At 51.5% G+C, this 12,063-nt stretch overlaps 1 protein-coding gene across 1 annotated transcript in view; it reads right to left on the reverse strand.

Annotated features, from left to right (window-relative positions):
* TRAPPC9 (trafficking protein particle complex subunit 9) overlaps positions 1 to 12,063 on the reverse strand; it is a 712,655-nt gene that overhangs the window by 138,487 nt on the left and 562,105 nt on the right. Inside the window, exon 21 of the mRNA XM_073018375.1 lies at positions 9,274 to 9,364. Coding sequence (XP_072874476.1) covers positions 9,274 to 9,364 — 91 coding nt within the window. The remainder of the gene's footprint in view (positions 1 to 9,273; positions 9,365 to 12,063) is intronic.

Raw genomic sequence — 12,063 nt, forward strand, 5'->3', positions numbered from 1 at the left:
GGAGCTGGTTCAGGGCAGAAGGTGCTGTTCAGATGGAAGCAGCAATACCCAGACACCAGGGGATCCACAGCCTGCTCCAGGTGGTCTGTCCCCAGGGAGGCCCGCGGGTTCTGAGCCACATCCCCATGCATCCCAGGACTTCTTCCTGGGAAGGCAGCAGCTGGGGATCAGGCTCTACTCTGTCTCTCGCCTCTGCTTCTAGGACGTCTGCACAAGCTCTGAGGCCGGCAAATACCAGGATCTGTGTAAACAACCTGCTGACTGATCTGGAACCCCAGCCCTCATTAGACTGAGAGAGGCTCTAAGGCAAGGACTGAGTTTATTTTGGGGTGCCCAGCACTGAGGACAGTGCCTGGTGCAGAGTAGTGATCAACAGATGTTTATTGAATGAATGGATGGATCAATCAATCAATCAACATCCTCCATGCAACCTTAGGCCCCCAGCCTCACCTCCCTCTCCTTACCAGCCCACCCATCTTCTCTATGGTTCCAGGCTCTGTCAACGGCAGTCATTTGTCCCCATGAACCATGTCCATCCCCACCTCACTCTTCCAGGCCTTTGTATCTGCTGTCTGCTGTACTCTCCTAGTCATGAAGAGTTTGGACCTTCAGCCATGCTCCCCAAATATGAGAGCACCACATCTCCCTGAGATAAGGCAGAGGACTGTCCCGCACACAAGCCATCAGGTGGCTGCTCTGCCTCCCAGGCTGGTGTTCCCCTCATTCCCACATGTGCAGCCTTCACATCACAGCTCAGAACTGGAGCTCACGATGGGATTTGCTTGGTGATTATTTGGAGAATGTGTACTGAAAATATCCACTCCATAATGTGGCTAAAACCTAAAACCTAATCTGTATTCACTGGATGGCTATGAAAGACAGCACAGACCAATCATTGATGCATCTGAGAAAATACAAAGAGCTATAAAGAGGAAAGTGCTAGCAGTGGAAGAGGCAGGCGGAGGGTGGCACAGTCGTGGGACACTCAAATCCGCATGGCAAACGCTTAGCCCTATTAGTCACCATGACCGGGTCTCTATGGAAACGCCTGGAAGATGGTCCTCAAAATAGACAGTTAGGGAGCACGCTGGGTTTCTGCAGCAGGCACAGAAAGGCCCAGCCCTGCTTCCTGCTCTTCCTACCTGGAGGATGGGAGCAGCATACCCTTTCCAGGACTGTTCATGGACTGAGACGGAGGGGTCTCGGGAGCTCCAGCTCGATGTGCAGACTCGGGGTCCAGTTGTGAGCGTGGCCCTGCTCCTGGGCCAGCCCTGCCCTCTGCCTCCTGCCTTTCCGTCAGACCCTCTGCAGCAGGAACACACTCACTCCAGGATTCAGGCCCCAGAAGCAGGGAGATTCCAGTGGTCCCCCACTGCCCGAAGTCTGGCATCAGCACCCACAGCACAGCTCCCTAAAGGTCACGCCCACCTCTGTGAGCCTGAGGAACAGGCTCTGTACTGGGCTCCTGGGGGTTTCTTCAAACCTCCACTGAGCATCTCCACTTTACAAAGAGGGAAACCCAAGTTCACAGGACTTGACCACCAGCCGAAGTCAAGACTCAGCACAAGGATGTGGCGGAGGCTGCGCCAAGACCCCAGTCGGCTCAGTGCTGACTCCATGCCAGTCCGAGCCATGCAACTGCTGTCATCATCACACAAGAAAGTTGACGGCTTTGCTCTCTGCCAAGATCCCATAAAATATTAATAACTTCTGAGAATCCACGCTGAGGGAATCACCCCAAAACACAGAAAAGGCTCTATGCAAAAACCACTACATATAACTTTTATAATAGCAAACGTTTTGAAGCAATCTAAATGTTCAACAATAGAACAAGTATTAAATTATCTTGTATTCATTTGATAAAATATAGTTCAGCCCTTAACAATATGTGCGAGACATGTTTATAACATGGGAAATGCTTACACTTTTGTCAAGCATAAAAAGGGACACAGAAGTATAAATACAGTATGATCATCCCTATGGACAAAATTAGAATTGGAAAGTAGCAAAAAGACTTGGGAATGCACAAAAATGAATTAGAGGTTGTTTTGGGGATAGGGAAAGGCTATTTTTTATCTATGTTTTCTGATTTTCTCTCATCTTCTACCATGAGAATATATTCCTTTCATGAAGTGATCCAGTGGGAGGTTCAGATTCTGGTGGGAGGTTCAGATTCTGGGGGCAGGAACTCATATTTGAACCTGGGGCTGTTCCCTCCCACCTGTGCAGTGCTGGAGGAGACCAGCTGCGCTGAGTTCAAGTTCCTCCTCTATACGGGAGAACCTCAGCCTTCAGGGCTGTGGAGAGCTGGGAAATAACAACATAAAGACCTCATGCCTGGCCCAGCAGGTGACCTGTACTGCGAAACAGTTGTTTTGAAATTAGAGGCTGGGCCTGTTAGCTCGCACCTGAACTCCCAGCACTTTGAGAGGCCAAAGCAGAAGGATCGCTTGAGGCCAGGAGTTCAAGACCAGCCTGGGCAACATAGGGAGACTCTATCTCTACAAAAATTAACAAATACAAATAACAAATACAAAAATTAGCTGGGTGTGGCTGAAGCGGGAGGATCGCTGAGCCCAGGAGGTCAAGGATGCAGTGAGCTATGACCGCACCACTTCATTCCAGCCTGGGCGATAAGCAGGAGCCTGTCTCAAAACTATATACAAATTCAAAAAGTCAAAAATTAAAGAAGAACCTTTTTCCTTTTTGAACTGAATTAGTGAGCCTGCTCTAAGTCAGAGAAAGAATCAGTCAGGCCAGGTCAAAGCTGGGGATACTGGGTCTGCCAGGGAACGAGGGCCTGGCCTGGCATGGCGGCCTACGGGTGTGATAGAAACTCCCTCAGGCCATGGGGGCTTCTAGGGAGCTGCAGCCTCAGTTCATCGTTGGAGGGGACTCTGGAAGAATGGTGAGGGGAGCCCAGGTCATGGGGGGTGGGGTGCAGGGAACGTGGCAGCCCCAAAGCCCTGGCTGGGGGTGAGGAGTGGGTGAGTCTGAGACCTGGATTCCACTGCGCAGGACCGGAGGGGAGCTGCCTGGGCTGTGTCCTGGGATGAGGATCCTGCACTACACGTGCCCCCAGTGGGCCTGAAGACGGGCGCAAGATGCAGTCAGAGTGAGGAGCAGACAAACCTCACCCTTTTCTCATGCACTGCCACGCCGTGGCTGGCTAGCCAAGGTCTGAACTCTCCAACTGTCCCTGCTCAGATGGTAAACACTGGTAAACTCAACCCAATCACCCATCCCTCCAACCCAACTGAGAGCTCCCTCCTCCACAACACCATCCCAGCCCCTTCCCTTCAGAGCCATCTCCCAGCCTCCCAAATGCCCTCTGTCTGCAGGATCAGGCTGCTCTGGCCCCTGCAGGCTCTCCCCAGGCCTTCCCTGTGTTGGCGCTGTTGTCCTACACCAGGCACCTCCTCTCCTAGCCTGGAGTTCCTCGAGGGAATGAGCAGAGAGAAAGACAGAGAAAGAAACCAGGGAGATTTTCAATGCTCGATTTGTGAGCACTGGTTACATGGCAAGGAATTATTTGTGTTAGCTTGTTTCACTCTGCCAGCATCCCTGCAAGGTGGCTGAGTCACAGCGCTTCACAGAGAACCAGAGCTCAGAGCATAAGTGACTGCTCAGGGCACTAGGCCAACTTGGCAAAACACAGCAAACTTGAGACCAGAAGCAGGTCTGTGGGATTCGAAGCCAAGATCATTTCATGGGGTCTGCGTCTGCTTGTTCCTCCACATCCCAAGGGCCTGAACTATGAGTCACAGGGCGAGGTGCCTGTTCTCCCTCTCTTTGTATATACACAGATATATAAATGTGTGATCCCAAACAATGCTCAAAGAGAAGACTCTGCTCAGAAATGGAAAACCCCCACATGGCTGCTTTGGGAAGAGATGCCATTCAACTCCGCTGACAAGGTCCCCGCAGGCTTCCACTGTGATCTTGCTGCAGTCAGAGACCAACCCAGGTGTGCAGGTGGCCGGCATAGCCATGGTTCCCAAGCAAAGCAAAGATGCCAAGGGCCTCTTAAGTGGTGGAATGCAGTAGGAGTGGAAATGGGTACCCTGGTAGCCATGGCAAGACCCTTGCTCCACTGGGGCTCACGGATCCAGCTGTAGCACTGGGGAGGGGGCTGGAGTCACCATGACCCCTGCTACCCAGTTCAGCTCCTATGCCCTGTGACTTGCAAAGTCTCAAGAATGTGCTGGGGTCCCGTTTAAGGTTTAAGGACTTGACCCAACCCAGACCATCCCTGCATTCCCCACCCTCCTCACAGGGGACGCCTGAGTGTCCTGTGCCCCCTTAGAAGATCACCTTGGAAATCCAAGTTCCAACAACGTCCACATCACGATTCAGAGTCACATGCCCACGTGATGAATAAACATCTCAAGATCCCTAAAAAGGTTCATAGCCTTTGACCTAGGAGTAATGCCTAACTAGAAAACTTGTCTAGTCAGAAAATCGAACCGAAATTTACGTGTTAACATGTTCACTGGAAACAGCCAGATATGATAATAGTGAGATAAACTGTGACACTGCAAACAGGAAAATATCATGCCCCATTTCTGGAAATGGTTCCACACTGTCGTGCTAGGCCAGGCTAGGCCCTGGCCTTGGCAGGTGCCGCCGGCAACTGAAAGCGCACGGCTGGGCTGCTCGCTGTCAGGGCTCCCACAGGGACAGGCTCACCTCCTGAAGGCAGAAATGCCTTTCAGATCTTAGCACTGTTTTTTAAAAGCCATGCATTTCCTCCAGGATAAAGGGATTAATATTCGCATTATTTGCCAGCATGCCTCTGTGCCCACGACAACCCAAACACTATCAATTACCAAACAGAAAAAGCAAGCCTGGGGAAGAAACGACCTGGTGCTGCAGAAGGAGCCTCCTTCCCTCCCGAGGTTCCTCCTGGTGGCCTCTGGCAGGACAGATTGTCCACAGGCTCACTCCAGGTGTGCCAGCAGCTGGACTACCCCTCCCTGGGGAATTTCTTTCTTTCGCCTGATAGAATATATTAAGACAAGTTGAACTTCATTTTTATTAGCCTTTTTAGGGAACCAAAATTTTAGATCCAGATGTGTTTTCTGTTCAAACCTTAATAATTTAACAAAAGTAGATCTGACTGCCAATTGGTTCACTCAACACTCATGTACAGAGCATCACATGTGGTAAGCGCCCCCACCTCCCATCCACCCTCTACACCACCTGAGCTGCCTAACAACCTGCTGAGGCGGGAATTATTATGTCCTCCAAACTAGCAAATAGACCTGCTCTGGTCTCATGATGAAGTCACTCAGCCACATCTGGCGACTGTCCTCAGATGCCCGAAGTGCTGCGTCTCAAACCACTACCCTAACAAAGGCAAGCCCACCTTTCTTTAGTTATGAGACAAAGAGGTGGCCTCCCAACTGCTAACCATCTTTCTATGCCATGCAAATGAGACCTCAAAACCACCTTCTCAAATTCTCCAAGAAGAGACAGTAAAAGACGGCAGCTCCTGGGCCAATTCCGATTTACTGAAAGCAAGAAAAACATGTAACCACCTCTTAATGCCATGGGCCACACTCCACACTGCAGGGCCTCACCCCTCTCCTTGCTGTCCCCCAGACTGAAGAGCACCTGCCTGGGCCTCTGTCTGGAGGCGGCCCCACCATGCATGGATGCCAGGAAGGGGATCCACGTGCTGCCCAGTCCCTGGGGTGGGCAAGGGGGTGTTGAGGATGAATGCCACAGATTCACGGAGAGCCCCTTGTGAGTTTTCACACCAGGGCTCGGGTATATGGCTCCTAGAACTGGGCTGATCTTCCAGGAATAACAGAAATATCGCATAAAAGACTGTAGCTTTCAAAACAGAAGTGATTATAATAAATCTTTGCTTTGCAGGTGGTAGGGATTTATGGTGTGCCAGACACATTTACAAATGTCATTTCACTTTGATTCTGAGCCTCAGAGCAATATGTGAGGTCGCCATGGGAGAGGTCCATGCCGCCCTGAGATGGGGAAATGGAGGCTCAGGGGGCATCCCTGATGCAGCACGTAGCAGGACCGAAACATACATCCAGGTCCCCTGGCTCCACCAAAAGCCTCTACTACACCACAGAGGGGACGGAAGCACCATGAAGAAGGTCTATGCTTTCAGACAAGAGTGCAGTGAAAACCACGGCTCTTTTCTCTCACCCCGTCCCCCTATCTGTTTCCCCAGAGGCTGCAGTGAAACAAGGTCAACAACGTCAATGAAATGTCACCTCTCACCCTGCACTGAGCCCGGCTGTGGGGGCCCAGTAGGCATCTGCGCAGGCCTGGTCCCACCACTGGCCCACGATACCTATGGGGAAAGGGAGTCAGCACAGGCGGTAGGAGGGTGACAAGGAGACAGATGCGGGTCTGGAAACAATAGTGCATGGAGGCAGGGGCTGCACTGAGCACATAATAGACATCATCTCGTGTAATCCCTGGAGCAACTTATGCAGCAGGCATCATCCCATTCCATAAAGGAAGAAACTCAGGCTCCAAGAGGTTAAGTGATGCATTGAAGGTCACATAGCTAACGCATGATAGAGCTGGGATCTGAGTCCAGGGCTGCCTGATTCTGGGAGGCCATGGAACCGAACTACATTTCCAAAAGAACTCCCTGAGCCTCCCTATGAAAAAAGGGTGCTACAGATTGAATGTCTCCTCCAAAACTCATGTTGAAACTTAATCCCCAGTGTGGCAGTGTTGGGAGCTGGAGCCTTTAATTGGTGATTGGGTCATGAGGGCTCTGCCCTCATGAATGGATTAATCCTTTCAAGGATTAATGTGCTGATGGATGACTGGGTTCTCATGGGCGGGAAAATGGTAACTTTATAAGAAGAGGAAGAGGGATCTGAGCTAGCACATGAGCACGCTCAGCTCCCTTGCCATGTGATGCCCAGCACCACCTGGGCACTCTGCAGAGTCCCCAGCAGCAAGAAGGCCCTCATCAGACATAGCTCCTTGACCTGGGACTTTGCAGCCTCTATAAGAAATACATTTCTTTATAAATTACCCAGTTTCAGGTATTCTGTATAAGGAACAGAAAACGAACTAGTACAAAAAGGGGAAGAAAATTAGGGCAAGAAATGGAAGCAGCATGTAACGCGGCAGGGGGCTGAGCCCGACCCAGAGCCTTCACGCCTCCCGGCAGGCACCTCTGCCCACACAGGCATGTGCAGCTTCCAAGCTGTTCTGTGCTGAGAGGCATCCCGGGGCCAAACCAACTTCCTAGTCTTGGCTCTAATTGTCCACTGTTCTCTCTAATTTCCCCACTATTGTCAATTTTTAAAGGGTGTTCTTAGTATACCCAGGGGAGAGGCCAAAATGAACAGAAAGGACCTTTATGATCATTAAGGACTAAAGCTTTTCTTCATCTGAAATTCCCAGATTTCCCGGGCTTCTTCCAGCCGCCCCACCAGTATTCAGGCAGGACCAGTTCATCCCTGGTTGGTGGAGGCCTAGTGGCCTGTAACACAGTGCTCCCAGCTCTGTTCACTCTGGAGCCCCTGGGGCAAGTGCCAGCCTCTGAGCCTCAGTCTCCCTGTTTGTAAATGATGGAGAAAACCTTACTCATAGGACTGTGGCAAGGAGTGCATGGCAGCTCTTATGCAAAATGTGCGGGACAGGAGATGCTCAGCAGTCTGAGGTCCTTCCCTTTTCTCTGTCCTGTGCCGCTCCAATTCTAGAACCCTCCTTACCCTTAGGGCCTACCTAGAACAGTGCCAAGGGCAGTCTGTGCCCTGGGAAGGGCATCGTTTCCAGACTGTAGGGACTTCGCCCCACTCAGCCTTGTACCATTAGAACTTCTCCCCCAGGGCTCTGCTCCTGGGTGCCCCGCTGGTCATCCAACCAAACAAAGGCCCCCAAGCCATCTCAAAAACCCTTCCCTGGGGTTAGGGCTGCTGACCCTAAGACAGAAGGGAGGAGCCCACCAGCTGTCTACCTCCCCACCCCAAGTCACTCTGCACTCTGCTCTTGGGACCCTGTTCCGCCTGTGGCCCTCCCTTCGCTCACGTGCCCCATGAAAGGCCTGCATAACTGCCTGGTGGAATCTCCTTCGGTGATAGATAAAATACAGCTAGTCCCCCTGGGCCTGACCCCACCCCACAGCCAGGGGGGCCCAGGTGTCTTCTCTGGCTCAGCTGTCTGAGTCCAGCGACACAGCTGACTGTGCCCAGGTCATCAGGAGACATATAGGACATTTCCACCTAGAAAAGTGGCTGGGCTACAGGGAAGCCTCCAGAGAACCAAACAGTGAAACCCTCTGTAGGAACACCAGGCCTTTCCTTCCTGCCACTCAGGCGGGCTCAGAGAGGAGGAAGAGTCCACAGGAGGAGCCCGAGTGTAAAATGCAAACCCACAGCCGCCATGATGGTGCCCACCTGGTCCCAACAGCGTTCACCTATGAGGGGCCAGGAGGCAGCCTCTGCAGGACCAGGGGGTCTGCGGGCTGGATGAGGGGGTCTCCAGGCTGAACGGGGCTGGTGGAGTGCAAGGAGAAAGGCTTGCTTTCTCCTCATGCCACTGGAATCATTTCCGTGTGTCTCTAGCCCATGAAAGGGGTTAGTGAAGATTCTCACTTCAATAGAAATACTAAGCTCGTTTCTCAGCAAAATATTTTTGAGTTCAATTTAGAAAGGCACAGTGCAGGGTGGAAGTTCCCAGGTGCAACAAGAAGAAGCCGTCAAATAAACTGCTAAGTGTCTAGTAATGGAGTTCTCTTGGGGTTGAACACAACATTGAGTTGAGGCATTTACAAAACAAACACTTTTCCGCACAAACAGCATGAAAAGCTGTCCACGCACAGTCATGGTGAGTGGGGTGAAAACAAGGGGTTCACCACACCCTGTTCTCTTCTGCCATCCCAAGCCACTCTCAGTTCTGGAAACAGTTGCAGAGCACACACCCAGCCAGACACAGTCAACTGCCATTTCAGAAGGCAGCCCGCTCTACAGCAAGTGCAAGTCAAGACAGAGGCCGAGAGCCGCCTGCTGCACCTGTTTTGACGGGCACTGAGCCCTTCTCATGTCTGCACTATCACCTGAGTGCTGAGCTGCCCGCCCAGGTGAACAAAGATGCCCCCACGCAGAGGTGCCGGCGCAGCATGGTGAGCCCGTCTTTTTCCCCCAAGGTTTCCCGTGATGACCTTCAGCACCCACCCACATCTGGGGTGCCCGGCCACACCCCGCAAGACCTTGTTTGTGCATTTGGAGAAAAGGAGCACATCCACCCAGAATCAATGGGCAGTTGGCGGGTACTCACCCCACTGCAGAGGCGCCAGCTGCAGGTGCTCCAGGACGAGCTGGTTCAGGAGTCCTTCCACACTCGCCTCGCCGCTGCGCTTCAGGGACGGGTGAGTCTTGGTCAAGGAAAACGCAGCTCCTGCTGAGCCCAGAGACAGGAGAACATCTAGAAGTCTCCAGAGACCCTCAGATGGGAAACCTCCTACAGCAGATGTCTCCCCTCTTCTGAAGGGACTGTCTAACCAACCACTATGACATCACCTTGGGTATGTGGACATCAGGAGCATATACAACAGCAAGTGCTTCTCCTTCTCCCCCTCAAATCTAGTAAATTAAACTACTATTATGTAAGCAAGGGAAATCCACTGGGATAATTTTAATCCAATAACTATTCTTGCTGGGGAAAATAAATAGAAATGGAAGGTTATTTTTCCTTAATAAAACATGCAAACTGGTTCACTGTTCAATACAACTCATGAGTTCCTTGACGCACGTCAGTTTCATGCTGGTTTCACGTCGGTCCTGTTATCCGTCTTGATGTAATTACACATATTATTAAGAACGAGCTCACTTAAGAGAGCTCATAATCGAGGAAGCCATAAAGTCTCTCAGCAAGTATCAGTGGATGAAGTAATTAGGTCTAAAAATGTAGAAAACAGAAACCTCCCTTGCGCTAGTATTAAACAGCCAATGTGATTCACAAAACAGATCTCTAAACCTGTTTCCCTTTTCCTACATAAGTTAAAGCCACCATATTAAGTTGCAATAAAAGCGGAAATGTTTAGTTTCTGACATTCTCTAGTGATTGCAAAAGTGGAAAAAACACCCCACCTTCCTTCTTCCTTTCATAAGTTAATTCCATTGAACAAACACATCCAGTTCATCTGAAGCACGCCATGCACAGCGGGTGGGGTGGCCTTGAGGATGAAGGAAGGGCGGGCCACACACCCTGAAGTTGAGAGGTTCACATTCTGGTGAAGGCAGCAACATGAAACCTGAGACTTGCAATGGCCAACCCTGGGGACAGTCCTGTGAGAACAAAGCTCCTGCAGTTTGAGGTAGAATGGAGCAGAGGCTAAGCATTGCAAGCGAGAGGGAGCAGGACGAAACGGAGGCCCCTGGGTCTCTCCTGCTGGCTGGTGGGGGAGTCGGGCTCAGAGGTGCTGAGCAGAGTGGGCACATCCCCCTCATCAATGGTCCAATGCACTAGCCAGAGAGGGCTGTCCAGACAAGAAGGCTGCCCAAGAGAGCCAGCTGGCCACAGCACCACAGCCACCAGCAGCAGTACAGGCTAAGGTCAGCAACATGCTGGCCTGGGGGCTCAGGAACCCCTGCCCACTCCTGTGTCCTATTTTATTTTATTTATTTATTTATTCATTTTTTGAGATAGAATCTCACTCCGTCACCCAGGCTTGAGTGCTGTGGCACGATCTCGGCTCACTACAACCTCCGCCTCCCAGGCTCAAGTGATTCTCCTGCCTCAGCCTCTCGAGTAGCTGGGATTACAGGCACCCGCCACCACGCCCAGCTAATTTTTGTATATTTTTAGTAGAGATGGGGTTTTACCATGTTCACCCAGGCTGGTCTCAGACTCCTGACCTCAAGTGATCTGCCCATTTCCCAATGTGTTGGGATTACAAGCATGAGCCACAGTGCCCGGCCCTATTTTAGCTATTGTGAACTTCTTTCAATTCTCCCCAAATACTGTGTGCTCTCTCTGAATTCCAAGCCTCCCCTCCCACACTCTGTGCATTCTGCCTGGAAATGTCTTTCCCTGCCCTCTTCTCCTTCCTGACTTTATGTCTCAACCTGACCTTGCTTCTCCTACAGGAACCCTCCAGAAGGTGTGCATGCATCCACTCAACCTGCGCTAGACGCGGTCATCTTCCTGTTCTTGGCTTCAGCCTTAGCCTGTGAGCTCCATGAAGGCAGAGACCTGGTCTTAGGGCCTAGAACAGTGTTTGGTTCACTGCAGTTGCTCAAAGTATATTGCCTGATGAATAAATGAACACTAAATGAGCAAACATCCCAGGTGGGAGTGCAGGTGCCACGCCTCATTCAGCAGCACAGCCCGCAGCCCCTCCACACACAGCACAGCGCAGTGGCTATGAGACTCAGCAAACCTTCCTGCACCTGACGCCCGGGGCCTGCTGACGGCTTCTGCACATTCTCAGGCTTCACTGCTTAGGGTCTTCTTGCTCCTGGCCCCAGTCCACACATGCTGCTTGCTTCATTCCACAGCAACCCAAATGTCTAACTCATCCCATCTTCCCTCAGTAGAGAATCTGAGGGCTTGGGAGCTGTGGCTGAAGCTCTGAGGCCGGCAGAGGTGCCCCGGCCCTGAGTAAACAGCTCCTGCTCTCACTGGCTCTGCTCCCTCTTTTCTCTTCGTGGAGCTTGGTGCCCAAAAGGGCAGGTTCTGGAGACTCAGCCCAACTTTGAATCCTGGCACTGCCACTGATGAGCTTTGGTTAATTTACTTAAAGTCCCTGGCCTCACTTTCTTCATCTGTAAGATAAGCATGCTAGCAGTGCTAACTTCACAGGGCCGCCACGAGGAGTGCCCAGAATCATACTCCTGGCCTGTGGGTAGCATTAAGTAAGCGTCGCCTACCGTCAGCATCAGCCTCATCCCCATTCTTCTCCTCTCTCCTGTTCCTCCTCCGTCTCAGAGGAGTTGCAGAAACTTCTCTCCTTGCCCCAGGAATTCAGCCATCATTTCTGCTGCCTCCAACTCCCTTGGGGATCTCACTCTCCTGCAAGCAATTTATCAAAGTGTTTCCTGCACAGATAATTCCCTCCTTAGAAGA

This window comes from Chlorocebus sabaeus, chromosome 8 (assembly GCF_047675955.1).
Source record: "Chlorocebus sabaeus isolate Y175 chromosome 8, mChlSab1.0.hap1, whole genome shotgun sequence".
NCBI lineage: Eukaryota > Metazoa > Chordata > Mammalia > Primates > Cercopithecidae > Chlorocebus > Chlorocebus sabaeus.